At 37.8% G+C, this 27,993-nt stretch overlaps 1 protein-coding gene across 2 annotated transcripts in view; it reads right to left on the bottom strand.

The window, feature by feature from the left end:
* The window catches only part of LOC103715913 (xanthine dehydrogenase-like), a 43,832-nt gene extending 19,873 nt beyond the window's left edge, over positions 1 to 23,959 (bottom strand). For both annotated transcript variants that reach the window (XM_039127448.1, XM_039127449.1), the window contains exons 1-6: positions 23,544 to 23,959; positions 20,424 to 20,523; positions 18,981 to 19,089; positions 12,600 to 14,102; positions 7,000 to 7,242; positions 6,552 to 6,866 (exon numbers count right to left, since the gene is read on the bottom strand). In XM_039127448.1, the coding sequence (XP_038983376.1) occupies positions 6,552 to 6,866; positions 7,000 to 7,242; positions 12,600 to 14,102; positions 18,981 to 19,089; positions 20,424 to 20,523; positions 23,544 to 23,679 (2,406 nt within the window). In that variant the 5' untranslated portion in view covers positions 23,680 to 23,959. The remainder of the gene's footprint in view (positions 1 to 6,551; positions 6,867 to 6,999; positions 7,243 to 12,599; positions 14,103 to 18,980; positions 19,090 to 20,423; positions 20,524 to 23,543) is intronic.
* Positions 23,960 to 27,993: the final 4,034 nt, after the last annotated feature.

Below are 27,993 nucleotides of genomic sequence, written 5' to 3'. Positions count from 1 at the left end.
AATTTGCACTTAGAAAGAGACATCAAATGTTAATTTTGGATGATAATTTCAATTTGTTAATTGATCAAATGTTTGATAAATGATGGGCCCGGTAGCCTATGTCATGGAGACATGTTAGGAATTTCCTGTACATAGTGTTTATCTTGATATCTTGGACCACTAGTCACTTTTGATACCTTGGACCACTAGCCACTTTTCAAACCTAGAGTTTTATTGAATTTTGGACTTTCTATTAATTTAGTTTCTAAAACCATATTCTATTTTGATGATTTTAAATTGTTCCTGGTCCTATGCTACCTTCAATTCATGTTCTAGATTCTATATGCACTTATGAAATTGCATGTATCCTTAATGATATTTTAAACACATATTTGTCTTGACATTCTATTCTAATTAGAAGCTCTTCCATAACATTCGCCATCTTGATACAAGACCTCATAATAATCCAATGTTGGTGCAGTGTCAATATGCTCGATACAGGGTGCAAAGAATTTATGACTTGTTATAAATTATTTGAACTCTTCTTTACAATCAAGTGTTTTGACTTTTTCACTAAATTTGTATTTTCTTATTGGAACCTTTTGATTCTATGTTATTTCACTGAACCGAAACTTGGATTTTCAATAATAATTGAATTTGTAGTATGATTTTAAGATTCAATGAAAACTTAAATTCTTGACCATGATAGAAGCTTACTTGATGAGCTCTTCTGTCTGAATTTTACAAAGTGATCGGACAGAGAATGAGTGGGCTTATTTGAGGAGGTGGACTTGATATTTCAAAATTAATATGCGGATCTAACAATGACCAAAGTGACACTAGAAACATAGTTCTTCATGTTGTATTGATATCATTTGAAGGTATAGTATTGTGTATTAAAGGATATGTTCAAGTTGTAAAGTAGATTTCATCTTAAATGTTGAGTTATACAGTAATTTTGGTTATGTATTATTGGACGCCATTTTTTTTTTTTCGAGCATCGTTTGCCGAATCAACCTAATCCAAGTGATTCAGCTTATACCCAACTGAATTGACACTAAATCGGGATGGTTTGGTGGGTTGGTCCGGTTTATAAACCCCCATGCCGAACATGCGAGAGGGAGCTCGCTCGCTCTCCTCGCTTGCTCTCTCCCCTTTTGACACTGATTGATGCCCCCACCTTTCTCTCCCCCCCTCCCTCCCCCTCTCTTCCTCCCTCTCCTTCTCCCTCTTCCCCCTCTCCATGAGCCCCCCTCCCTCCCTCTCTCCCTCCCTATCCCTCTCCCTCTCCCCTCTTTGTAAGCCCTCCTCTCTTTCCCTCCCTCTCCTTCCCTCCCTCCCTCCCTTTGCTCTCTCTTCCTCCCTCTCCCTTGCCCTAGTCTGGTACACCATGGCTTGGTACCATACTTATCGAAACAATACCAAACCGGTCGCTAGCCGATACGAGCCTCAATACCGGTCTAGTAGAACTTGTTTTTGAGGATATTATATTTCAATGAAGTTTTAATCGATTATGTTGGTTGCTTACAGAATTCTATCAAGTTCGAATTTTGGGTTGTGACAGCATGCTATCAGTTGATGTCTATTTTGTTCATTCTAATCTATGCATCTTGAGCATATATCATAGCTATATACAAGAAATGATAGTCATGTACATTGGATGGAAGTGTTAAAAGTGCAAATATGATAGGTTCATGCTTAATCAAGAAAAGCTTTTGCTTTAATACTTAAACTTCAGTTTTGAAAATATTAGAGTCCAACTATATGCTGGAAATAATTTGAGAGTCTATCTTAGAAGATCTAAACATCATTTTGCTAAACAAATAGACAAAATTTCCATAAGTGAGGAGTTATGCCACACTCCCATGGGCAAAATTTACCAATGTTCATCTAAATCTTGAAGTGCAATCCAGACCTAATAGTGGACAATCCTCAAAAATATTAAAGAAGAAGAATCCATATACTAGATTAAATATAATGGTATCGAGTCCTCAAGTTAAGAGATTCCATGGAGTCTCACTAACAAGAATTAGGGTTCTACAAGTTTTCATAACTTCTCTATGTATATTGCTGAATTCATAAAGAATAAAAAACTAATAGGTCCCGTCAACACCCTAATAAGGGACTTCAACTCAGGCTAAAACCTTTAAAAAGCAACTAACATGATTTATAAAGGATTATTATACCATCAAGGAGGAGGAGGAGAATAAGAAGAAGCTGCATAAAAATAAAATAATAGAGTCCAAATAAAATTCCAGATTCCTTATATTTTCTAATTTTTATATAAAATAAAATTTTCTAATTTATATATATATATGCCTAATATAAGTGCATCTAGACTCCTTATTAATGGACGGTCCCATGGTCTGCCGTACCGGTCCGTACCGGCCGGTACGGGCCGGTACGTACCGGTCCGGCCTGGGACCGGTACCGGATCAGCGTGAAATCCGGTACCGGTAATTTATTGTTGAAGAACCGGTACGGACCAGTTCGGACCGGTACGCCACCGGTACGGACCGGTACGGAACCGGTACGGACCGGTACGGAACCGGTTTCGAACCGGTCCGGGGCGCCACCGGTACCGGTACAGCGGACCTTGGACGGTTCTCTATCATACTCTCCCGATTGAAAAAAAATAGCTCTGGAGAGGTTGACTATAAGTACCACTCAAGAAGCTTAGGATCCACAATGTGAAACTCAACCTCTGAAATCCAAGAAGTATCAGATGAAGGACGGCCTTTTCCATCGGACAAGATAACGATGGAAACCACCATCAGAAGAAATAACCTCATCATCCAAAACTCTCTCAATCTCATCTCTCTCTGACGAAAATGTAGCGTTTGAGGAACTGAAGTACCTGCAAGAACACTAGATGACAAAGCAGGAGGCTCAAAAATGCCTTGATAAGGTAATAAATCCTCCATACTGAAAACAAAACTAATATTCATATGACCACGTAAATCAAGAAAATACGCATTAGGTACAAGTTTTCTAATGATGGGGAATGGGTCAATGGCACGAGCATGCAATTTCTTGAAGGAATGTTTGGGAAAGCATTCTAGATGAATGCGAACCATGACATCGACTCCTAAATCAAACTAAATAGCCCTACAATGCAAATCAGCAGCAAGTTTATAATCCGCATTACTCATGGTAATTCGCTCCTAATCTCTATACACAAATCATTCATATGTTGGGCAAAATTTTCTGCAGGTTTGGACACACGGGTATCGGGTGGCAAAGGAACAAGATTAATAGGGGTATGGGGTTGATATCCATAAGCACACTAAAATGGCTCTTACCCGTAGACCTATGAACAAAGTTATTATAACATATTCAGCGGTAGGTAGCACCAAGTTCCAATTACCCTGTTTGTCTCCAGCAATACATCTAAGCAAGTTACGCAAACTACGATTAAGAGTGAGTTTGGAGGTGGAATGCAGAGGAAAACATCAAATTGGTACCACATAATTTCCAAAGTATCTTCCAAAAATAACTAACTTAACATCCTTACCAGACACTATGGAACTAGGTAGCTCATGCAGCTTGACAATGTCCCTAAAAAGCAATTTGGCTACATGTGAGGCATCATATGTCTTACTACATGGAATGAAATGTGCCATTTTGGAAAATTGATTGACTACAATAAAGATGGAATCATGACCTCGGGCTGTTCTAGGTAATCCTAAGACAAAGTCCATGCTTTAGTCTTTCCATGGCATGTGCGGCATAGGCAAAGGGATATAAAGTCCCATGTATTGTTTCTTGCCTTTAGCTAACTGACAAGTACAATACTGGGAAACTATTCTAGCTACATCCCTCTTCAATGAAGGCCAATAAAACCTATCCTCAACTAAGTCAATAGTCTCATCTTCCAAAATAACCAGATAGACCTCCTGCATGCATCTCCCATGCTAAGAATTCCCTAAAGTACGCAGGATGCATTGCCTAGTATCCCTAAATAGGTAACCTATCAAATCCTATAACCTCAGTAGTCATAGAGTTAAGGATGGCAACTACTCCACTACTCCTATTAAGGCCATCAGCTATTTTATTCTCAACACCTAAACGATGTTTGAGAATAAAGGAGTACACGTTCAAATACTCAACCCACTCAGCATGCTTATGTTCAATTTCTTTTGTGAGTTTAAGTACCGTAATTCTAAGTGGTCAGAATAGAGTACAAAGTACAGACTCTTTGAGTAGCAGATAATATCTCCAATAATGAAGGGATTAGATCACAGCATAAATCTCTTTATCATATGTGGAATACTTCTACATAATGTCAGAAGGTTTCTTACTAAAGAAAGATATAGGATGTCCCTTCTGGCTTAAAACTCCACCTGTACCTACCACGGAAGCATCACAAGCAACCTGAAAAATTTATCAAAATAAGAATGCCTCTGAACAGGTGCCTTAGCCATCTTTTGCTTAATTTCTATAAAAGTTCTTGCAGCTGCAGGGGCTCGATGAAACTCTCCTTTCCTAATACAATCAGTGATAGGAGTCATGATAGGGCTAATACAGCACCTATAGAAAGAAGCTAACCCACAAAAACTACAAACCTCAAGAACAGATGGAGGTTCAGGCCACTCTCTAATAGCTCTAACCTTTTCAGGATTGGCTGATGTACCCTACTTTGATACTAATTGACGCAGGACAGAGAGAACAAGAAGAAGAAAAGGGGAGAGAAGAGGAAGAAGAAGAAGAAGAGAGAAGGAAAGAGAAAAAGGCAGGGGGACAGAAAGAGGATATTCGATATTTTGCATTTTCAATAATGCAAATTGTACTCTCAAGTAACATAGTAATGGATTTATGTAGATAACCTAAAACCCTAATCAGAGTCCATATAAAAATAAAATACTAAAATCCAAATAAAATTTTAGAACCCAAATGAAATAAAATTCAAATTTCCTAATTTTCATTTAAATAAAATTTTCTAATTTCTATATTTGCATCTAACATAACTGCGCTAGATTCCTTATGAATGGACAGTCCTCTATCAAGGAGGAGGAGGAGGAGGAGGAGAACAAGGAGGAGAAGAAGGAGAATAAGAAGGAGAAGAAGAACAAGGAGGAGGAGGAGGAGAAGAAGACGATAGAGAAAGGCAGAGAATGGTAGGAGTAGGAGGAGGAGAAGAACAAGAAAAGTAGAAGGAGAAGAAGGAGAAGAAGCAGGAGAAGGAGAAGGAGAAGCATAAGATGCAGAAGGAGAAGGAGAACAAACAGCAAGGAGGACGAGGAGGAGGAGAAATCGAAGAAGTTGAAGAAGAAGAAGAAAGATGTGGCCACTATCTAACAACTTATTACTAAAGAGCACATTACAAGAAACAAATAATGCAAACAAAAAATGTGGTACAAAATTAAAGATTATAGCAAGGTCAGTGAAACCGTCCCGAACCGAGCGGTTCTGGTCATACCGAGCCGTCCCAGCAGTGGATCGGGACGGTTCCGGCAATAGAAATGAAATCCGTTTACGGAGGAGGAGAAGAAGAAGAAAAGAGAGAAAAAGAGAGAGCGAGCGGGGGAGAGAGGGAGAGAGAGAGGAAGAAAGAGAGAGGAAGGTGGAGGCCGATCAGCGGAGGGCCGGCGGAGGCCGCGATTTGCAGACTTCACTTAAAAGTCGCGAAATTAAGAAGCAGTCAGACCCCTGTTTCGAACAAAATAGGGGACCTGGCCGCAGCGCCTTCCTCCGCCTCCTACCCGGATGGTCGGCCTCCGCCGGCCCTCCGCCACCCTTCTCTCTCCCTCTCTCTCTACCTTCTCTCTTTCTCTTTCCTCTCTCCCGTTCGCTCTCTCCCCCGCCTCCTCTACTATGTTGGTACAAGCTCGGCATAGCACGATGCGGGCCCGTACCGACCCGTGCCGCCGGGCAACCGGTCTGAGGCCCAGTACCGACACAGCAAACCATGGATTATAGTCCCATGCATATATTACAGCCTACATAAACCTAAAACCTTAGAAAACAAGTCAGAAAATTTTCCTATGAAACCAGAGAACATTAACTCCCACTACTAAAAATCAGCCAAAGAGGCTTCTCCAAGCAACCTCCTTCGTTCTTATCATTAATGATTCATACTTTATATTAATTCTGATGAACTCCTCTATCTAATCTGTCCATTATACTAGTATATGGAGATTTCAGATTGGTGGATGTCTCACTCCTTTCGTCCCTTTTGTTGTTCTTTTAACTTATTGCAATCAAGTCACCTACTGGATCTGCATTATATAAGGTCCAAAAGGCATCATAATTCATATAGCTATATATATAGTACATACATATATACATACAAACATACAAAGGAATAAGAAATAAGAAAAAAGATAGAAAATGTATTACATAGGAAAATGATTCACAAGATGAATCCATTTTCTATAATGAATCCATTCTCTAGATAAAAATGGAATACTTTGTCTGTTAAAAAGATATATGTCAAGACAAAAATGATAAAACAATTTTCAAGCCATCAGAAATGAACTGAATCACTCAATATTTTATGTATTGAACAATCATATGTTGCATCACAAATTGTTCATTGCAAAATATTTAGCAGCCAAAGAACTTCAACCTACTTGTGTAGAGGAGATCATATGAACTTCATTTCCACCATCAACTGTCCAAATCAGACTGCTATTCGGCTCCAAGTAAAAATGCTCTTGGCCGCCAACTTGAACATCCCCTTCTATGATTTTGTCACATGCACCTGACTGAAAACACCATTCCACATCTCCTTTTACCAGACATTTCTCAGTATTTGGAAGAAAACTGCAAGAGTTAACAGCCTCTCTTATAGATAAAATAGCTGGAAGTTCTTCATATTCAATCACTACTTTATTTGCGGCAATTTTTGCATTTTCATGTGTATCAGCCACAACCACCCCAATGACCTGCATGAGAGATCATGCAAAATTCTATGGTTTAAAGAAGTGAAAAATAGCTGTAGTTGCTCCTGTCTGTTGGTTCTGAATCAAACAATTAGAACAGTTACATGCAGTTAACACAGTACAAATTATGGAATACCTGACCAACACAAGTGACAATTTCTGAGGCAAAAAGTTCCTCATCATGAACAACTGCTCCAATTTTGTTGCTTCCAGGGATGTCTCTAGAAAGAAAAAGACCTTCAAAACCAGGTGAAGTTTTGGCAAGTGAATCATCTATAGATAAAATGCGTGCATGAGCCTTTTTACTCAACACTAGGGCAGCATGCAGACAATGTGGAGGTACTGCCACATCATCAGTATATTCAGCCCCACCAGTTACCTGGATACAAATGCATTATCAGAATATGAACAAGAATAAAAGCAACATCTATATCAGCTTTTCACTAGCTATGTTATGAATCAAAGATTAAACACATACACCTATTGGCTATATATTATGTCTGCATCTACAATGACATTATGGTTGTGATTTGTTAGTTGAGTTAATCCCATCAATCAAGGTTGGCAGAACCGGTACTGACAGACATGTTGGCCATCAACTAACACGGTATGCTATCGGTCCGTATCATGCTAAACCGTAGCATGCCAGAACCACGGGAAGAGAGAGAGGGACAAAGAGGAAGAAAGAGAGGGAGGGAGAGGGAGAGGGGGGAGGAGGAAGGAGAGAGGGGGAGAGAGAGAGAGGATCGAAGCCACGCCCCCAATCGAAAAGCCAAGGTCAGGGTTAAGGTTTCACCCGCCTGTTTCTCCTACTTCTAAAGTCTCAGGAGAGCAAGAGAGAGCAGGGAGGGGAGGGGGACTTACCTGGCCGGGAGGCTTCAATGGCGTCAAGAGAGCCAGAGGAGCTTCAAGCCTTGTTAGTCTGGGGAGAGAGAGAGAGAGGGGGGGGGGGGGGACTCACCTAGACAGGGGGGCTTAGAACAGTGTCGGGAGAGCTGGAGGAGCTTCACCTTCAAGCCTTCATTTCGAGGTCAGGAGGGCCGAGAACCGAGGGCTTTGAAGTGAATTAAAATACGACATGATGAACCGTCTCAATGTGATGAACCGTGCAAGTAACCGACTAGCCCAGTTCTATATTGCCCCGAACCGCCCAAGTTGGCACGATTTGACCAACACTACCGCCAATAGTTATGAGTAATTGAGTTTTTTGGCTATCAACAGATCTTTAAAGTCTAAAGGCTTTCCATTAACCACCATGGAGACATGTAGAGTATATATAAACTATAAAGAGTGCCCAAATGTTTTCCCAAGAGAATGCCCAAAAAGGGTCTAAACCAGGTTACTAGTGTGCCATAACGGAGTTAGGCGCTAATTTGGGCCAAAGTGCCAACTTTGCCCTTGGAAGTTCCTAAGAGCAAAGGTTACAACCATTTTGGGAACTTCTTGGGGAATAAGAACATTTTCCATGAAAAATTATTATGGTCCTAGTTACTAGTGCAACCAAGCTTATCTTGATTGACCCAAGTTTTAAGCAAACTTGGCTTGAAATATTTTCAAGTTCACTGTTTGAGATCAAGCCTAGATTATATATTACTTGGTTGAGCCTAATTTGACCTTGACATTGAACAAAGCCAAACATAAGCATATTCAATCTTGAACTAAAACCAATTCAACTATTCAAGATTGTAACAAACTTGAGTCAAGTGTAGTTCAAGAAAGATTAAAGTCCAGTTCAAGCTTCAATTAAAGCATGATTTGAGCTTCTACATAAATTCATCTGGTTCAAACAATTTTAAATTTTAAATAATCCGACTAATCAAATACAGAAAAAACTAAAAGGTATATTATTAAATAAGTTATCACTCCATGAAACATAATTTATTAACTAAGACATTGAACAATGCACTTACATGTTATCAATCTACAAAATATCATAATATTGTTTTTGGTAGAAAACGGCATTCAAATTGCTCTTACAAAATATCATAATTTTCACTAAGCCATCAATCAAAGCTTTCATAAAACCATTATTCCACCACAAATCTAAGAAAAAAATGAAAAATCCTTTTCTCATTCTTAACTGAACCAAAGGTGAAAGGTCACCCATCTGATTTGATCCAATAACTGATTGCATACTGACTACAAAAGAAAATACGTACAAATCTTAATTCTAGAGTAAAAATGACACTAACAGACAGAAAATAGATTATTTATTAATAATATATCATCTATATAATAATTTTGGAAAACAAATTGGGTCATGAAATCTTAACATTGAATAAGGAAGGGCAGAATTAGTATCTGGTTACCCTCAAGATAATAGTAGGGCAAGGAGCAGCAACTAAAAGCATTTATAAAACAGTGACTATTCTATTTTTGCAATAACCCACAGCAATGAAGATAATGATAATGGTAGAAGCAATCATTTTGATTGTAGACATGTGATGGGTGTTAAAAATGGTAACTAGATGATGATAAGTAATCTTATAAATGACTAGAGATTATACACAGCATAAGATATTAACTTCATGAATTTTGAGTTGCTCATGGGCCAAGAAATCCAAAACTGAATTCTAAAGTGACAAATAATTTCAAACCAATTAGGAGAATGCAAATGCATTATTTTTGAAACAGAAAAATGGATAATACCTTGTAGCAAGTTTAGCGGTACCATCCCGGTTCGGTGGGCATACCATTCTGAACAAAGGATGAGTTGGGACGGTTCCCCTCCATAGCTCGGAAAATAGCCCGAACCGCGTTGAACTGGGCGGTTTGGTGCTAGGGCGTGAACCGTGCACAATGGGAGCATGGGGGCTTAAATGATTGGGGCCACTGAGAGCATCCTATGAGCTCTCAGCGCCTCCCAAAATCTTTAAATAGAAAAATGAAAATCGGCCAGATCTTGCCGATTTCGTCAATCAACCTAGATTTTCGTTGAGATTAGGTAATACCCCTCTCCTTTTGATCCAAGAGGATCACCGGACTCGATGTCGACTGTTTTGGCCACCATGAGTATTCAGGAGGATTACTAAACTCGATGTGGAATACTTTGGCCACTACGAGCAGGGCTAGACAGAGTTCAGAAGCGAGATCCACCATATCGAAAAGCCGAGTCGCATACCAAACTTCCAGATGATATAACTTGGTCATACAATGCCTGATTGAGCTGATCTTTTTTATAAAATTGGATATCTTTTCGAGATCTACAACTTTAGGTCATGATCAGGCCGAAATTCCATCGTTTAGGCTCTAAAACGGGCTGGTCAAACCAAGATCCGCCGAACCGGTACCGGGACCCATAGCGGTCGGCGGACGGATCGGTACAATACTAGTTTGGTACCGTACCGACACACAGTACGCTTAAATGTGCCGGTTCCGTACTGGCACGCCTAATTTTTTTTTGGAGTTTTCAAATTGAGTTAATTAGTAATCAATCTTTTTGAACTTTTTCAATGATTTTAAGTCTAATTTGATGTTTTTTGATATTTTTTGATTTTCTATGATCCCCTGTTTAACCTAAATGATGCACCTTGTTGATTTAAAATAATACAAAACATAAAATGATTAGTGAGATGTTGTACGCTATAAGAAGCAACATGAAATATCCTCAAATCAAGTAATAAAGTGAAAAATATAAAATAATACAATCAATTACATATATTTAAAGCACAACATACATACCGATATCTAAAATCTCGTCGAGTGGCAATACCTCTCGTAGATATCCGGATTATTAGTATAGTCAAGAGGCACATTAGCCCATCCCTCTAACCAAGCAATGTAGTCTTGTATGCTCATTCCATAAGGAATGTATTCCAGGTTATAAGCACTTTCGGATCTCTTGCGAAGTCTAGCTCTGAGAGATGTCCTCTAGCTAATAAACTGGCTGATAAAACGGCAGTGAAGGGGGCCATCTTAATAAACTGGCAGCAAAATCTGACCCGTAAGATGCTCCGAGCTATGTAGGGTAGTAGCTACCAAAAAATACCTCAGACGCACCATATCCATATCTGCATCCGTATAGGTCATAAACTGCCAGTAGCTGCAGGTAATAGAATCCAGTATATGACTCTAAACTTGATACGTCTATGAATCCTACTTCACATGCGAGATCATCTGTAACTGCATCGTTTCCTCCTAAATGACCTCGAGGAGCTCGTCTCCTATATGCAATTGGATCCTCGCGGGTTCTACTAGATTGTGCAACATGGTTTCTATCCCATGTAGTATACGTAAATTAAGACTCACCGGTAAATCGAATACCACCCTACGGCTGTCTCATAAATGGTGGTCTAATGTCCTTCACTTCCTCTCTGGCCAGCAGATCCATGACTACCAGAATTATTGCTCCTGGTCTCTGAATCTGAGTGAATTGGCCGAAGAAGAAGGAAAGAGAGCTAGCCGGAGAGGGAAGGAGAGAGAGGGCGGGACGCAGGTGGAGGCCGGCGAAGGCTGGCCTCAGCCGTGGGGAGCGAGGCCGCGGCGGACCCTGTTTTGTCCGCGCAGCCGCTGAACGAAACAGGGTCCGATCGCGGCCTTAAAAAATTTTGCGTTTTTTAAGTGAAGTCGGCAAATCGCTTACCAACAAAAAAATTTTACGATTTTTAAGTGAAGTCGGCAAAAGATTTGCCGACTTCACTTAAAAATGCAAAAAGTTTTAAGGCCACGGTCAGACCTTGTTTCGTTCAAAATAGGGGTAACAGTCGCGGCCTCGCTCCCCGCGACCAAGGCCAGCCTCCGCCGGCACTCCACCAATATCTGTCACCCTCCTCTGGCCCTCCCTCCCTCACTCGCTCTCTCTCTCTCTCTTCCTCTCTGCACGATCCCTCTCTCGATACCGGCCGAGCACGGCCCGTACTGACTCATCCTGCCAGAAAACTAGTACAGTGTCCGGTACCAGTTCCTCCGACATTGGTCAGAAAACATCTCTCAAAGCCAGAGTTTCAGTGAGAGATCCAAGACTGGTTATAACCCAAAACGTGTTTCTTATGTGACGAGCGTACAGGACTCCAATGCCGCTTAGTTAGAGGGGTGGGTTGATATGCCTCTTGATTATACTAATGATCCGGATATCTACAAAAAACATAACCACTCGACGAGATTTTAGATATTGGTAAGTATGTGGTACTTTAAATATATGTAATTGATTGTATCATTTTATATTTTGTATCTTACTAATTGATTTTAGGATATTTCATGTTGCTTCTTCTAGCAAGCAACATCTTACTAATTATTTTATGTTTCGCATCACTCTAAAACATAAAGAGGCATTATTTAGGATATATCGGAATCATAGAAACATCAAAAAATATCAAAAAATATCAAATTATACTTAAAATCGTTGAAAAAAATTAAAAAAAAAATTGATTGCCAATAATTCAAAATTAGAAAACATTGGAAAAAAATAGCATGCCAGTTCGGAACTAACACGCCTCTACATACCGTGTGTCGGTACGGTACCGAACCAATACCGTCCCGGACCGGCCGCTGACACCGACCGGTACAGGTCCCGGTACCAGTTTGGCGGACTTTGTTTGTCATGCATAGATAACAGTTTGGCTAATGTTTGACAACCAAATGATAAGAATTACAAAGAATATGAAAGCACAGGAATAGGATGATTAACAACCTATAGAATGATTCATGCACCAAAACACTCATACATATAGGACAGTCATCAAAATAAGAAATGACCATCATATTAACATTAAAAAGATCTAGAATTAAGTGATATACCTGCAATTTTGATGAGAGATGAATGATTGGTAGGCCCACAGCTGTTCCATGTCTTGTCATTTCATAACATTGACTTCCGGTAGAAGACGGCCTGGAATAAGGTTGGATTGCTGATAGATCAGTTTTGTGCAAACCTTCCATAAAGGATACTTTCTCATTCATTTTATGAGTAACCCACGAGAAAAATTTGAAAAAGAAACTTAATGTTAAGGATTTGCGAAATTCAACCATCCCGCCTGGTGCATCTTCAGCAAGAGGAACATCCTCTTTCAATATTTGCAAAGTATCCTGCATTAGCTTCTTATTCCATTTCTTTCCCACAAGAAAACTCTCGGTTTTTGAGGCAATCAGAGGAATTGGAGCAACCCCACCATAAACAATAGAAACATCTGACACTATCCAGTTTCCATTATCTTCTTTGAGAAATGCACGCATTCCAGCATTCACGAGTGCAATATCATCTTCTCTTCGGTGTGCTTGCTTAAATTCTTTCACAAATTCGAAAGGTCTGGTCCACGGTAAGAATATTGATAGTAATATTTCATTGTGTGCCAGGTTAACTTTCCGGTAACCAAGAAAGAAATCTATGGCAAGATCAGTCCTAATATTTCCTTTGCAATCAATAATTTGAAACTTTGCTCCTGAAGCCATCCAAAGTGGATTTAAATCTGATATTGGACTAGCAGTGCAGATATTTCCAGCAATAGAAGCAACATTCCTTATCTGTTTTCCAGCAAACCATTTCAGCTGCTCCAAAATGGCCCTGCATGATGAGGTTTCATGAGTGTCACGTTCTGCTATCACGTTTTTAAGAATTTGTTGCAGTTGTGCCAATCTTACAGAAGCACCAATTTCCAAACCATTTTCTTTCACACTCAATACATTAAGCTCTGGTACATGTGTGACAGAGATCAGAACTTGATACTGGACATTTTTGAATTTTGTTTCAATTCCTACTTCAGTGTTCCCAACCACAAGTTTTGCCTCTGGATAACAAGACTTCAAATCTAGTACATGCTGAAGTCTTAGAGGACGATACCATTTGAGCCCACCAAACCCACACAAACTAAGAGGCGTCTTCTTCATCAAAACAAGCTCTGGGGGGAAAATAAGTTCCTTTTCACTGTACAAGTTTCCATCGATTTCATTATATGAAAAGGGTATGTGTTGCTTGCAACAAACTTCAATTGGACTTTCACCATTGCTAACTTCGTCTTTTCCACAGGAGCATGGTTTCCCACTTGATGGGCAAATGGTTTCACCGGTTGAGGTGCTTCTGGATGATGAATTGGTATACAAGGAATCATCACGTTTAGCAAAAACACGGAAGGCATCAATAATTGGTCTATACCCTGTACAGCGACACAAATTTCCAGCAAGGCTTTCTTCAATTTGCACTTCACTAGGTGGCATTTTGCAAGATCTAAGTAGTGCATACATAGACATTACAAATCCAGGAGTACAAAATCCACACTGTGAACCATGAGCTCTGGCTACAGATTCCTGCATCAATGCTTGTAAATTCCGATATGGCACAAGATTGCAAATGTCGAAGGCCAACTTAACCCAATTAGAAAAAATTAGGTGAACAAAAGAGGTATGATTACAAAAATTGCCGTTCTAAATCAGTTAGATGAGAAATAACTCATTCATACATGAACAAACATAGAGATATTGTTATATTCAATAAGAAAGTCAGGAAGAAAATCATAAATATAAATAGGAGGCATGCCTGTAAGTTAAAACAGCAAATTAGTTGCCCATAATCAGATAACAGAAGTCTTCTTCTGTTCGTGTGGTTATAAACCTTTCTAGCATGGACCATGAGAAAAAGCTGAAAGATCAAGAATTTGGGTCCTGTGAAGTCATTCAAAAGTTGCATATTAATCAATTAATATTAAAATACAAAGGCCCATGTGTGGTTAGACTTGTTCAATTCATAATATAAATCATCATTCATAACATTGTAAGAAATAAGCATTGAGTTGTCTAGGGCACGCCACAATTTAACTAACTCTCTGTTTACCTTTTTTTTTCCTTTTTTCTTGGAAGAGAGGGGGGTTGGAATTGAGGGAAGGATATGGGCAACAACTAGTTAGGGTCGCTGATGTAGGACAGTCTACATGGTAGGAGTCTATAGCAAGGTATGTCGTCTCAATATCAGACCCTATACTAATACCATGCCAATACAGTGCCAGTACGCCCAGTATGGGGATCGATTTGCATACCAAGACTTGGTACACAACTCATACCAAGTCTCGGTCCCATACTAGTATAGAATGTCCGTTACGGGATGGGAGTGGTTTAATCAAACCGAGTGAGGGGGAGAGAGGTAATCAAACTAAGCCGGGCCTTGGGGGGTGATAACCGATTAGAGTTGGTTTGGTTTATTTATTGAGCCACCTCCTTCGGCTTGCAATGTTTCGAGACTCCCCCTCCACCCGGCGCTCAGAACACCCCCCATCAAGACTCAACGCTCACCCTCTCCCCATCCCCCAGCATCACTGGTGAGCATCGTCCACCCCCTCCCTCTCTCTCTCAGCCCAAACCCAGAGCTTATGAAACAAAAGGATTTAACCAGTGGTAGAAATCAAATCAAGGAAACAAAAGGATTTAACCAGCTGATATGTGTGCATATATAAGTTTAGATATCAAAAGAAATAATATAGAATTAATAACAGAAAGAAAACAAGGGGCAAAATGGATGCAAAAGGAAAAAAGAAACAGTAAAGCAAAACACAAGTTATTACCAAATCACCAAGAAAAAACCGAAGATAATATCGGACCGCTCCAGAACCTAGCAATCACACCAAAGGTTCGAAGGCCTCACAACTCCATTGTGGAATCACACGGCAAGAGTTAGAAAATCAAAAACTCCATAATCTCATTCATAATATGCAAAAAGTCTGGTTACATCAAAATCTAAGAGTCCATTTTAATAACAAAAAAAAAACTCTAAACTCAACTCAATTTTAAAATCCCAAAAATATGCCTAGTAAGAAGCGGTTACTATTCATGATTACTGTACTGTGAACAGTGCTGTGTAAAACAATGTGCTACAGTTATTAGGTTCCATAATAAACATTGAGATATTTTAATCTCAACCCTCGAATCCAAAATAACCCACTAAGTGAAAATAAACAGAAAATAAAAGAAAAATATAGAAAAATTATAACTAAATTAAATCTATTAAAATCTCTAAGCCGCAACCCTATGATGCAAACCGGTATGAACTTGGATGTCCAATAGTAGCCCTTGCAAATTCCACATTGCAGTGATAAGTTGACCATAAAGAAAAGGTCCTCACTTTAAATGAATGGAAGCAGGTAAAGGAGCTAGTTTCTCAAGATCAATCTGTAGTTAGAATATTGAGAGACTAATAAATAATAGTAGTGTAGTAGTGTATAACTGTATACAATGATAAAGATAGTCAATATTGCTTTCTAATAGTGAAAAAACTGAAAGGAATATAATCTAGAATAACTGATGATGGATACACATGCAATCGTCATCAAATAGAGAAGGAAAATACCAGATAAGGAGTTATCAAAGTGACACAAAATCATTCAAAAAGACATGACAAACTAGCTAAAGAGATCTCATACCAAGATTGTCAAAGGAGACTAAGGGAATCTCAATGAAGCCAGGCATCCAATGATACTAACGATGTTGCACACCAAGTGGATCAATTGGATGTCTAAGGATCCAGTACTACTTGTGGTTAGCATATGCCAAATTCATCAGGGCATCAGAGAGCGAAAGTAGACATCATGGTCTTACTTCAACAAATGACCCACATGTAGACCCTTAGTCATCATATTTTGGAGTGGTATGCTCCTTCACACTCCCTACACTCTTATGGGGGTTCACACTTCAGATTCATAGCACTATACTGCTATTTATTACCCCAGGATAGGATGGCCAACTTCGTTTCAAACATACTGTCAAATGAAATGTCTAGGACAGTACAAACATAGTACGAGCAGCAAGATGTGGATAGCATCTGGCTGATATTAGATTCAAGGCCCCAGCTATCAACTAGATACAAATGTGTACTAGACCCACAAAAACTCCACTTAAAACTAAAAGTGACTTGGATGTTGTTTTATTTAAATTCGGGAGTTTCTTGTTCACGTCATAATTGAAAATAGTGTTCTATGTAAACCTATTGTTGTGTTAACAATTTTATTCAAACCATGGACACAGATACTGTTTGTGGCACCACAATCCAATGATTGGCTGAAAAAGCTCTAGTTTAGCACCTAAATTTTGATAAACTACTCCTTAAAACATCTAAAAAAACATTTGCATAAACACATAAAAAACAAAGAAAAAAGCACATCCCTAGTGACTCACCACGATATCAACTCTTCACAAGTGCTGGGACAGGGGTGCCCCCCAATAGCATCTCGACCAAGCCTTGGACCAAAACATTCCTAGGATGTCTAGGACCAAGGAATCATACCTAGGGTTTGAAGTCCTCCCAACTCTATTGCAGAATCAAATCACAAGAGTAAGAAAACCAAAAACTCCATTGTTTCGTTGATAATCTGCATAAAGTGCGATTAGATCAAACCCTAAGAGTCCCTTTTTTAATAACAAAAAAGAAACCCTAATTCAACCCCATTCTAAAATCCCAAAAATGTGCCTAATAAGAAATAGTTACTATTCACAGTTACTGTACTGTGAATAGTGACATGAACAGTAATGTGCTGCAGCTATTAGGTTCCTAGATAAACATTGAGAATTTGAGATATTTTAATCTCAACTCTAGAATTTAAAATATCCCACTAAACTGAAAATAACCGGAAAATAAAAGAAAAATACAGAAAATGATAACTGAATTAAATCTATTAAAATCTCTAAAGCCACAACCCCACCATGGCACGAACTTGGATCTCCATCAGTAGCCCTTGGAAATTCCACATTGAAGAGACAAGCTAACTATAAAAATAAAAAAAAAGTTCTCACCTTAAATGAATGGAAGCAGGTAAAGAAGCTAGGTTCTAAAGATCAATCAGGAGTTAGAATATTCAGAGATTAATAAATAATTGTAGTGTAGTAGTGTATACAATGATAAATATAGCCAATATTGCTTTCTAATGCTTTCTAATAGTGAAAAAACTGAAAGGAGCATAATCTAGAATGATTGATGATGGATATAAATGCAATCTTCATCATGCAGAGAAGAAAAATACCAGATATGGTGATAACAAAGTGACACAAAATTGTTCAAAAAGACATGATACACTAACTAAAGAGATCTCATGCCAAGATTGTCAAAGGAGACTAGGGGGGATCTCAATCATGCCAGGCATCTGATGATACTCATGGGGAATCATAGTTCAGATTCATAGAACTAAAAAGCCATTAATTACCCTAGATAGGATGGCCAAGTTCGTATCAAACATACTATCAAGAGAAATATCTAGGAGACTGGGATAGTACAAACATAGTACAAGTAGCAATATGCAGACAGCATTTGGCTGATATTAGATTCAAAGCCCCAGCTATCAACAAGATGCAAATGTATGACTAGACCCACAAAAACTCAACCTAAAACTAAAGTGACTTGAATGTTATATTATTTAAATCTGTTCAGTTTCTTGTTCATATCATGATTGAAAATACTGTTATATTTAAAATTATTTTTGTTTTTACAATATTTTTTAAACCATGGATGGAAATACTATTAGTGGCACCACAAGCCCAACATAGGCTAAAAAAGTCCTAGTTTAGCACCTAAATGTTGATAAACAACTCCAAAGAACATCTAAGAAATCTTTAACAATAAACACATGAAAAAAAAGGACATCCTAGTGACTCACCATGATGTCAAACCTTCACAAGTGCTGAGATGGGGCGTCCCCCAATAGCATCTCGACTAAGCATTGGACCAAAACAATCCTAGGATTGGCATTTAAACCATTACATTGCATTTTGCTTGTTGCAATAAGTCTACATGTAAAAAAATACCCATTTTTCTGGACTACATTGCCTTTCCTTCCCATGCATCTAAGCTCATAAATACATTTTCTTATTATGTTTGTAAATTTTGGGCATCACTTTCCTGTGGAAAAACAATGTACCAGGCTATTAGAATTTTGAAAAAAATTAAATGTATAATATCATGCTTATTATGGAATTGTCTTCATGTACATATCACAATGCCGACAAGGCACTACATTATCAAGGACAAAGAGGAATTTATCAATATATGTGAAGTTCTAGATAGTACCCTTATTTGTTGATTTATTTGTCATTATTAAATGAAATATTCTCAAACTAATAAACATCCAATCAAACAATCATATATAGCATTTTTATATTTCAACATAATGCATTAAGTAAAGGAAATAGGTGTTGAAATCAATGTTACACCTGGATAGGATGCAAGCCACGTTGACAATTTCCAATACCCTCCACTGTAATTATATGCTTTCCTTCAACAGAGTATAGCGGAGCCAAGCACGCATTGATTGCATAATGCCTGCATAGTAGCTTATCATCACAAAGCATTTTAACAGCACAAGCTGAACCTAAGTGCATACAAATAACAGAGAAAAAGAAGACACATATGCAACTTCCGGGGGGTCGCACTCCCTACCCCCGAGGATTCTGAAAACTCCTTGCTAGTAAGTGCTTAAGTCCCCATTGGTTCCACCTTCCTATTAACATGCCCACAACCCAAAAAAAGAGGGGAAAAAAGCCTCTAGGAATCCACAAATCTGGTATTAATCGATAGAGGTTTCCATTTCTAAAAAAATTCTGATTGCACAATCATGTTTGCTTTTCAAATCAGTTATGATTCCCAAAAACCAAGAAATCGTGCAAGCCACTAATAATCCTTTCCTATTTAGTTTAGTATAAATCCTATGATAGATGGCTCCAATTGATAGTTATACAGATTACATACACTCATAATTTAGTAAATGTTATTCAATTTGCCATTGTAGTATAGGTTCCTATTCCATTTTGGAAACAACTGCCTTGAGGTTATGAGAAAGAAACGAAGGGGAAAACTTTGGAAGAAGTGGTGGCACGAAAGAACTAATGAGGTATATTTCTTATTCTTATCAAATCTTACATCTTTTCCAATCTCTTTTCTGATTTATTTTATCATCTATTTTTAGATTCTTAGCCTTTATGTATTATTTTATATCTTTATTTTTAAGTTTTTACTGCATTTGCTTATCTATAAGACTGTAAAAATAATTCACATGTTACCATCTAATTGTTAATGTTTTTTGTAACTATTTATTCACTTGAATCTCTATATACTAGATAACAATTAAATATCAGTATTTAGCATAATTCATGTTTTCTTTTTCTCATGATTATTTTTCCTCTTAAGCTCTTCTTCTATTAATTATCTAAAATTGGGAGGGAAGTCATCTATATTGAAAGTAAAGTTAAAAAATAAACATATCTCCATGTTATGTACTCAGCATATATTTTTTTTATAGTTCTATGATATGTGAATTCTGATGTATTAGATTAATCACTATAAGTTCTTTACAAAAAAAATATCGCGCATTAATTCACAATATATTCTTTGATAGTAAACTTTTATAAGTTCTATACTGCCCCCTCCCCAAAGAAAAATTTCAGGGTCTTCCCCTGCTCAAAACATTTACTTAAAGAACAAAGAATGACTTCATGAAGAAAATGAAACAAGAGATAAGTCATTGCACTTAGATAAATTGATGCTTTAATCTACCGACCAAACAAAACAACCAAAACATCGTTAGCTCACAATATCAAGTTGACATAATAAAGAATCAACACATGAGCTGGCCATAAGCATAAGGACAAGATTCTTACACTGATTTTTTCATATGTTCATCATAATAAGAAATCATGACTGTGCAAGCTCCACAACCACCTTCACCACAACCAAGCTTTGTTCCTGTCAATTGTATATCTATATTCCCATACAAAAACCAAAGTCATAATCTGGTTCAACAACAAATATTTATATAATAAAAATTCACTCTAGCCATACAGTGTAAATCTTGTTCTCCACTAAGCTAATTGCAAACAAAAGTTACAAATATTTTTAAAAAACACAATAAGGAACCATTGTATGTAAGGTAGAAGATAGAAAAAAAGTAACAGAATGATAAGTACAAAATGGATTTAGTTCCATGTTCTCTCTCTATAAGATTTAGCATACAGATCTTCCTCAATTTATTTTCCATCAAAGGTCAAGTTTCGGCATAAAAAGCTTCCTCAACACCTAATAATTGACATTCAAAATTTTCTGTTTTTTTTCTCAGCCTCTACTATCAGCATTTCAGATGCTCCAACAATATTTGACCACCACCATATTTAGAAGTTATTGCACCTAAGTCAATTTTCTTATACTTTAATGCCTAAGTTAAAGTTCTGTCCTCATTTATAATATTGCTTTTCCTAATCTGCAACAAATTCACCTCCATAATCTTTGAACCTTTACATAGCCATAAAAGTGAACATGCCCCTTTATTTGCAATTAGAAAAGCATCACTTGTCAACATATGAAGTTACAATAATTAATAAAAATGAGAACGACCAACAACAAATGATAAGTTCATGTATCTTTGCTATTACCACCCAGGCCGTTTTCCTATCAAAATGGGATTAAAACTCTTAAGTTGAGAAAGCCCCAATGAAATATTGAGCAGAATTTCACAACTGACAATTTTACAGCAACTATCTATACATCATTGGCAATTTCTGACCAGTGCAAACTCGAGGTAACAGAAGGGCTGATCATGGAGGCTAGTTGGTGCATATGCAGACTTACCTCCTGGTAGCAGATTATAATCATGCAATCTAGGAACAGCCCTCCAAAATTTACTCACCTGGAAAGCATCTTGACAAAAAAGAAAAGCAACAAGGTTTTATATACAGTCAATGCCAATAACCATGTTAGTTAACAACCGGCAGCGTGTGTACCGTGCACAGGCCCATACAATGCAAAGGTATGGGTCAACATGCACCTGGCTTGACACAGCATGGTCGGCTCAGACCATCACAGACTGGTATTCCATGGCACATGCAGATCTATGTAGGTTGGCACCTTACTCCCTGCTTGAATTCATATTTAAGGTATCAAGTGCCGACTAACAAGTTCTATTATTGTTAAATTTGACTAGGTACAATATTTTAATATCGAAGTAAGCAGTATTTAGTGTTCAAAAATAATGACTAAAACAAAATACTAGCTTGCAACCTTTTGTCCACCTGCTAATGCTTGCCGCTTTTTATTTATTCCTTTTAAAATTCCACCATACATTCCAAAGTACAATCTGTTGACACATATTGGAACTTATCTGTATTCTGTATGTGTTCATATACCACAATACTCAAGCATTGTGTTTCATAGAGTGGTCCACAATGGCATAATATCAGAGGATATAATTTAAACGACTACCTTCAAATAATGGTTCAATGAAAAACAGGATTTTGTCTGCTCCTTATCTTACTTGGTGTCAAAGCAAAAGCCATCTTTCAAAACACATCATGACAGGTTAGGAAAACCCATCAGCATTTACTTGTTCTATAATGTTTTCAATGACTAGAACATAACCAACCTGTCAAAATCAATATTCCAGACATTTTCTACAATATATCAAAATTTGAAAGACCCGACAAGCCACAATCTCCATCAACAAATTGCGCCACATTTGAGGCTCATGCTCAAGAACAATGAGAGGTATTCATCGTATAATCAAGTTAATTATTTCCTAGCTTGAAATGTAGCAACACAATGGGCAGAGCCATTCATCGTATAATCAAGTTAATTATTTCCTAGCTTGACATGTAGCAACACAATGGGCAGGCTTCTAGCATTGACTGTCAATACTCAATAGTGCATGTCAGGCCTCTCCATTAAATCCTCTTTATCTAGATCAAAAAAAGAAATTAAAAAAAAAGTATAGATGTTCAACATGTTCGTGTCCTTGGTCATCATACTTATCATATATGTCCATTTTGTGCAATATTGATGCATTTAGCCCTTCCTAGATTATTTTGTAATGAAACATGCCAAATGCTACAAAAGTGTAATATTCTTAGAGACTATGAAGTTGTATGGCATGTTTAATATGACTTATTAAAATTATAGCCAAAAAAAAACAACAGAGCAGAAAATGAAAAATGAAAATTTGTTTCCACTATGTTAGGTCCCTTAACATGGAAACAGCAGATGCACACAAAAACTCAACATATAGTACCAGTCCCTTAACTGGCCATGGCTAATCCATAAGGCTGCCAACGGATTGGATTGATCTACTTTTGATCTAGAACCAACCTAGAAATAACCAAGTCTAATTCAAAACTGGAGTTACAAATATGGATTAGAAGTAAAAGCAAATGGTAGTGTAAACAAGGTATCCTCCTCCAAGTAACATATCTTGGTTTGTGGGGAAAAGAAAAAAAAGCCATACTTGCTCCTTAAGTTTATTCATAACACTAATTCCTCTCCATTCTCCAAAATTATAATTTCTTTTATAACACTAGTGTATCGCCGCATATGTTCCACATGTTCCATTTTCTTCATGTCTAAGATCTTGAAATGAAGTAGCACTCCATGTCATGCCACCATTTAGTGCCAATAACAATTCAAGATATCAAGTAAGAAAAAAAAATTGAAAAAATACAGATTTACATATGTTACTCCTGTTCTTCAAAACAAAAACAAAAAACCACAAAACTATCACCAACTTCTCCATCATATAACAGCAAAAGAAGAACTTTGTACAATTTCATTAAATCTAATGCCGCTTAAGGCAATTCCAGTCAACCTGAAGCTACTGAAGCAAAAATCTAAGCTTTTGTATCGACACCCAAAACCATCCAAAGCCTAAAAAAAAATAATTTTAACCAAGGTAAAAAGAACAAACTATATTGAAATATTAAAGAAGCCAAAAGAACAGAGGATAAGAAGCAAAGCTATACCCCTGAGGTACTCAAGGAGCGTGAGGTGAGCCAAGCCGTCGGGCAGCACCCGACGGACGCCGTTGACGTAGATGATCGCCTCTCTGGACCATCCTTCCTCCGCCATCAGCTCCTCCACCTTGGTGAGTGACCCCATCCTTCGATCCCCCTCTCCCTTCCCTCAAGAAGCCGATATCCAAATCCCAAATCCAGACCCCAAAACCCACGTGATCTCCCCCAGCTCCTCCGAGACCCAGAGCAGCGGTCAAGAACGAAATCAAAATAGCTCCCCTTTTTTCTCTTTATTTTTTCTCCAGAGTTTAAGGTAAGAGCACGGCCATGAAGCCGAGATGGAGTCGTCTAATATCCCCATTCACCGGAGGGACGACGATGGGAGGTGCTGCCGTGAGAAGTTCGCTTCCGAGTTTCAACCCGAAAAAAAAATTAGAAAAAATTATTGAGACATCCCTCTTGCCAGTCACATTTAACAAATGTCAAACTGGCCTTCATATTTTTAAAATTTACAAATTGGTCCCTTCGTTGATCATCGGAATAATGCAACATGACCGTCTTATGGTAGTATAAAATTATATAATAACCAAACTATTTGTGGCATCAGTTGCTAGTGGGTTATAAGTTCTAATGCCAAGATGTTCCCAACACATAAGATATCACCTAATCTCATGTGATTTCTTTCTACTAATCATTGTCCCTACATCAAAGAAATCCTAAATCAAATGGATAGAAAAAGGAAGGTTTGGGATTTGGGGGGGAGACCATGAAGGCATCTCTAGCCTCAACTTAGTGTTCTAAGTAAACAAGGATTGTAGTTACTTTCGTTGGCATAATCCGCCTTCAAATGTAAAAAAGGAGGACATCATTAACAAGTTGTTCCAATGGAACAGGTAGCTCGAGGCGTAGCTTTCGAGCTAAAAAAAAAAGGATCAAATGGGTAGTATTCTGCTTGCTGACATCTTGGGCTATTATGGCTAGTTATTTTATATTATCTTAATGAATGTGTTAAGGATACCAAGTTGAATATTTGGGGTTTGTGGAGTGTTCGAGGCTAGATGTTTTGGAGTTTGCCCTCTGCTGGATGTTTTATTTTGGGGGCTATCCCAACTTGTTTTATAATCTCTAAGATAATTATGTAATGAGAATATCATTTTTTGTATTAAATAAATATCTTTACCCAACCTAGTAAGATCAATTCTTGCATTAGAAGCATTCCAAAGATTTTCAGTCCTAAACATCTTCCAAATGCCTCGCTCATTTTGAAGCAAAATACATAACTGAATATTTAGTAAAGATATATACTAAACTCCTACATTGTTCCAGTTACACCCTCTATACTTTTCTAGCTGTTACACTGATACCCTCTATACTTTACTTATGTCTCAAATATATCACCTCTACTTTTAAGATGTTGCAAGCACACCTCCTGTAATTTTCAAAATGGTAAAAGAGGTATCCTAGCAAATGCAGACTGTTACACTTGGATACCTATTACATTTATAACACTTGGATGCATGCTACGACTGCTATTTCACAAACAATTCAAAATCAGAATTGAAACACAAATAACATATAATCAAAAGAGAAGAATCAATACCAATAATAAAAACAGATTGTACCATAATGTTTGACAATGTATCATGTTATTCCACAATATACACCAAAAGTATCACAATGAACACCAAAAGTGATATACTAAAGTACCACAATTTATACCAAAAGTATCATGCCAAAAGTGTGCTGAACCAAAAGTATCTCAATGTATACCAACACATGACCATAGCCAAAAGTATGCTAAACTAAAAGTATGTTGAAAATAGATGCAGAACATCGTGGCCTTGGTTGATGTAAGAAGGGTGCTTGCTGTGAGGAGGCAAGAAGGAGGCTACAAGCTATGAGGAGGTAGCCAAGGAGGCTACAAGCTATGAGAAGGAAGGCAGAGAGGTTGATGGATATGAGGAGGTAGGCTGGGAGCTTACATCTTTCTTCTTTAATGATCGCCTAGTGTATTGAACCTAAAATAATAGACAAAATATGAAACATAAGTACATATGATATAATAGTGGTTAAGTCATGAAACATAAGTATATACTACCTGCCCTCTCTCCCTTTTGTTGTGCCCTTGGCTACTGGCTTGACTGGATTCAATGCCTTGATCCCTCTTCTTTGTCTTCTCCTACCTAGGTCCTTTCCAAGTCCTAGAGTTATGGCCCTATTGAAGGCAATTATTGTATCTTAGAGAGGTACCCTTTTTTTTTCTGATTCTAGTAGAATCCTTTGGCTCATCCTATTCATTTCTTCTTGCCTTTTTGGGTCTTCCTAGAGGAGCCCTTAGGAGAGGAGGAGCAATAGTGGGGTACCCTAACCTTGGCCAATACTATATGTCGGGGACTAGCTAAATAATATGCTCCTATGCCCTGGCAAATGTATATCTGTTGTACTCGGCACTGATAAAGTGCTCTGCCTCTTTTTCAATGAACATAATTACTACCACAGCATAGTAAAATGGGATGCCTGATAGACCTCATCTCCTGTATCCATAGGAACTCTCCCCCAAGTCTTCGGCAATATTGCTCATTACAATGCTCAACTTCAAATTTCTGCCCTCCTCCCCATATACAATGGCAATCTATCACTTCTAACTTATCTCTTTCTAGCTTCTTCTGTATCCTAAGGCGTAGAAGACCTACAATTTTATCCAAACCTTCTCTCTTAGTTTGGAATTGCTGCATTAACAATCTTTTTACAGTCTCCAACAAGATGACTATAGGCTTGTCTCAAGCATCAATTATATACTTATTGAAAAACTCGCATATGTTATTCAGCTTCATGTTGGACTTGCATCTTAGGTTGAATGCGTGCCTTGACTACAATTCAAGTGGCAATTGCGCAAGCCATTGCCATGCCCTCGCATCCAATTGTTGAATCTTCTTCATGGCAACTTCAAAGTCATGTAATTTGATCACCCTTGCACATTTCCAAGGTGCACAAATAACATAAAATCCATTGTAAGAGATAGTTTTATGCTTTGCACTAAGTTACAAATTACTGCAAGCATGCCTTGATTCCTGTTTTAGGAGTTAAAAAAACTGAAACAAAGTTTTAAAGTCAACTAGCTTTTTGTTGGCTAGTTTAGCATAAAAAATCACAACAGTGGTTAAAGCTTTTTTTATGCTTCCACTATGCATTCAAAATGCCACCACATCAATCAAAAACTATGTGCTCTTAAGGGTTCCACTGTGGCTACTACAGTCAAAAACATAGTTTATCTTCCAATGGCTACTGCAATCAAAAAGACTTTTTTTATACTTCTACTATAACATAGTTAGGCTGAAAAGAGAATAGGACACATAAAAAAAAATAGTGAATGTGGTATCCAAATCATACATAAGAGATTATCGAACAACAATCATTAGACTACAGGTAAGAGAGACCACAACACACCACATACTAATGAAAACTGCATGCAAGTAAACAACATTAAACCATAGAACCATATAGAAAAATCAACTGCATGCATGAACAAACAAATTTCAACATCTAAATCTTAGGTTTTGATGGCTAAATTAGAGCCGACGTCTAAATAGACCCCACAGCACACAAAGTGCACTAAATCAAGCTCTATCAAGAAAAAAATTCGAGAAAAAAAAAGAATTACTAGCTGAAGAAGAGGTGAAGCTTCTTTCATGGCCTGATGGAGACTTCTCAGGCTCTTCAGATGCCTACTATGGTGGTGTGCAAGAAAAGAGAGACAGTCGAACCTAAGCGAAGGGTGGGATTGTTAGTGTTTACTAGAAAATTGCTAGAGGATGGAGGACTAGGCAATTCGAAGGGAACAACCATCGAATTAGGAGGGGGTAGTCAAAATCAATTCTAAATAGTCTAAAAGATGGAGAGGGCATTTTGGTTAATTAAATAGTAAACTCACACCATCCGCTAGTCAATGAGCTGAAGGACCAGTTTGGTACTTTTTAAAGTCGAGAGGATGTAAGTGAGACTAGCTAAAATTGAAAGGGTGTTTCTGTAATTTTGTTCAAATAATAAAGTGGATGGATTGTTTTGTTTCATAAAGAGGCATGGGTTCCACAAACCTTTAAAGTAACTAAAAAGATTTTTTTGGGAAATAATTTGCGTCGCCATATATCAATCTGGTTAGGGTGTGTCTTTCATGTAAAAGGATCCATCTTCTTTCATGCAAATCACTATTGGATCATTAGCTGCTTGCTTTGAGATATGTGCTGATGGCTGAATGATAGTCCATAGCGCTTTAGGATATATGTAGTAAGTGTCCCAGTCATGTATCACAATAAGTAGATAGATGATGATAGAAGGTACCATATCTCTCATCAAACAATTTTCTTACTCTTCAGCTTTATTATGTGACGACATAAATTGAAATCTTTTTTAAGGTACATACATAAACCCTTTTCTCCAACTTGGAGCAAAGATTCCTAAT

This window comes from Phoenix dactylifera, chromosome 6 (genome assembly GCF_009389715.1).
Source record: "Phoenix dactylifera cultivar Barhee BC4 chromosome 6, palm_55x_up_171113_PBpolish2nd_filt_p, whole genome shotgun sequence".
Classification (NCBI taxonomy): domain Eukaryota; kingdom Viridiplantae; phylum Streptophyta; class Magnoliopsida; order Arecales; family Arecaceae; genus Phoenix; species Phoenix dactylifera.
Note: the sequence above shows the minus strand (reverse complement) of the source record. Positions and strands in the feature narration are given on the sequence as shown.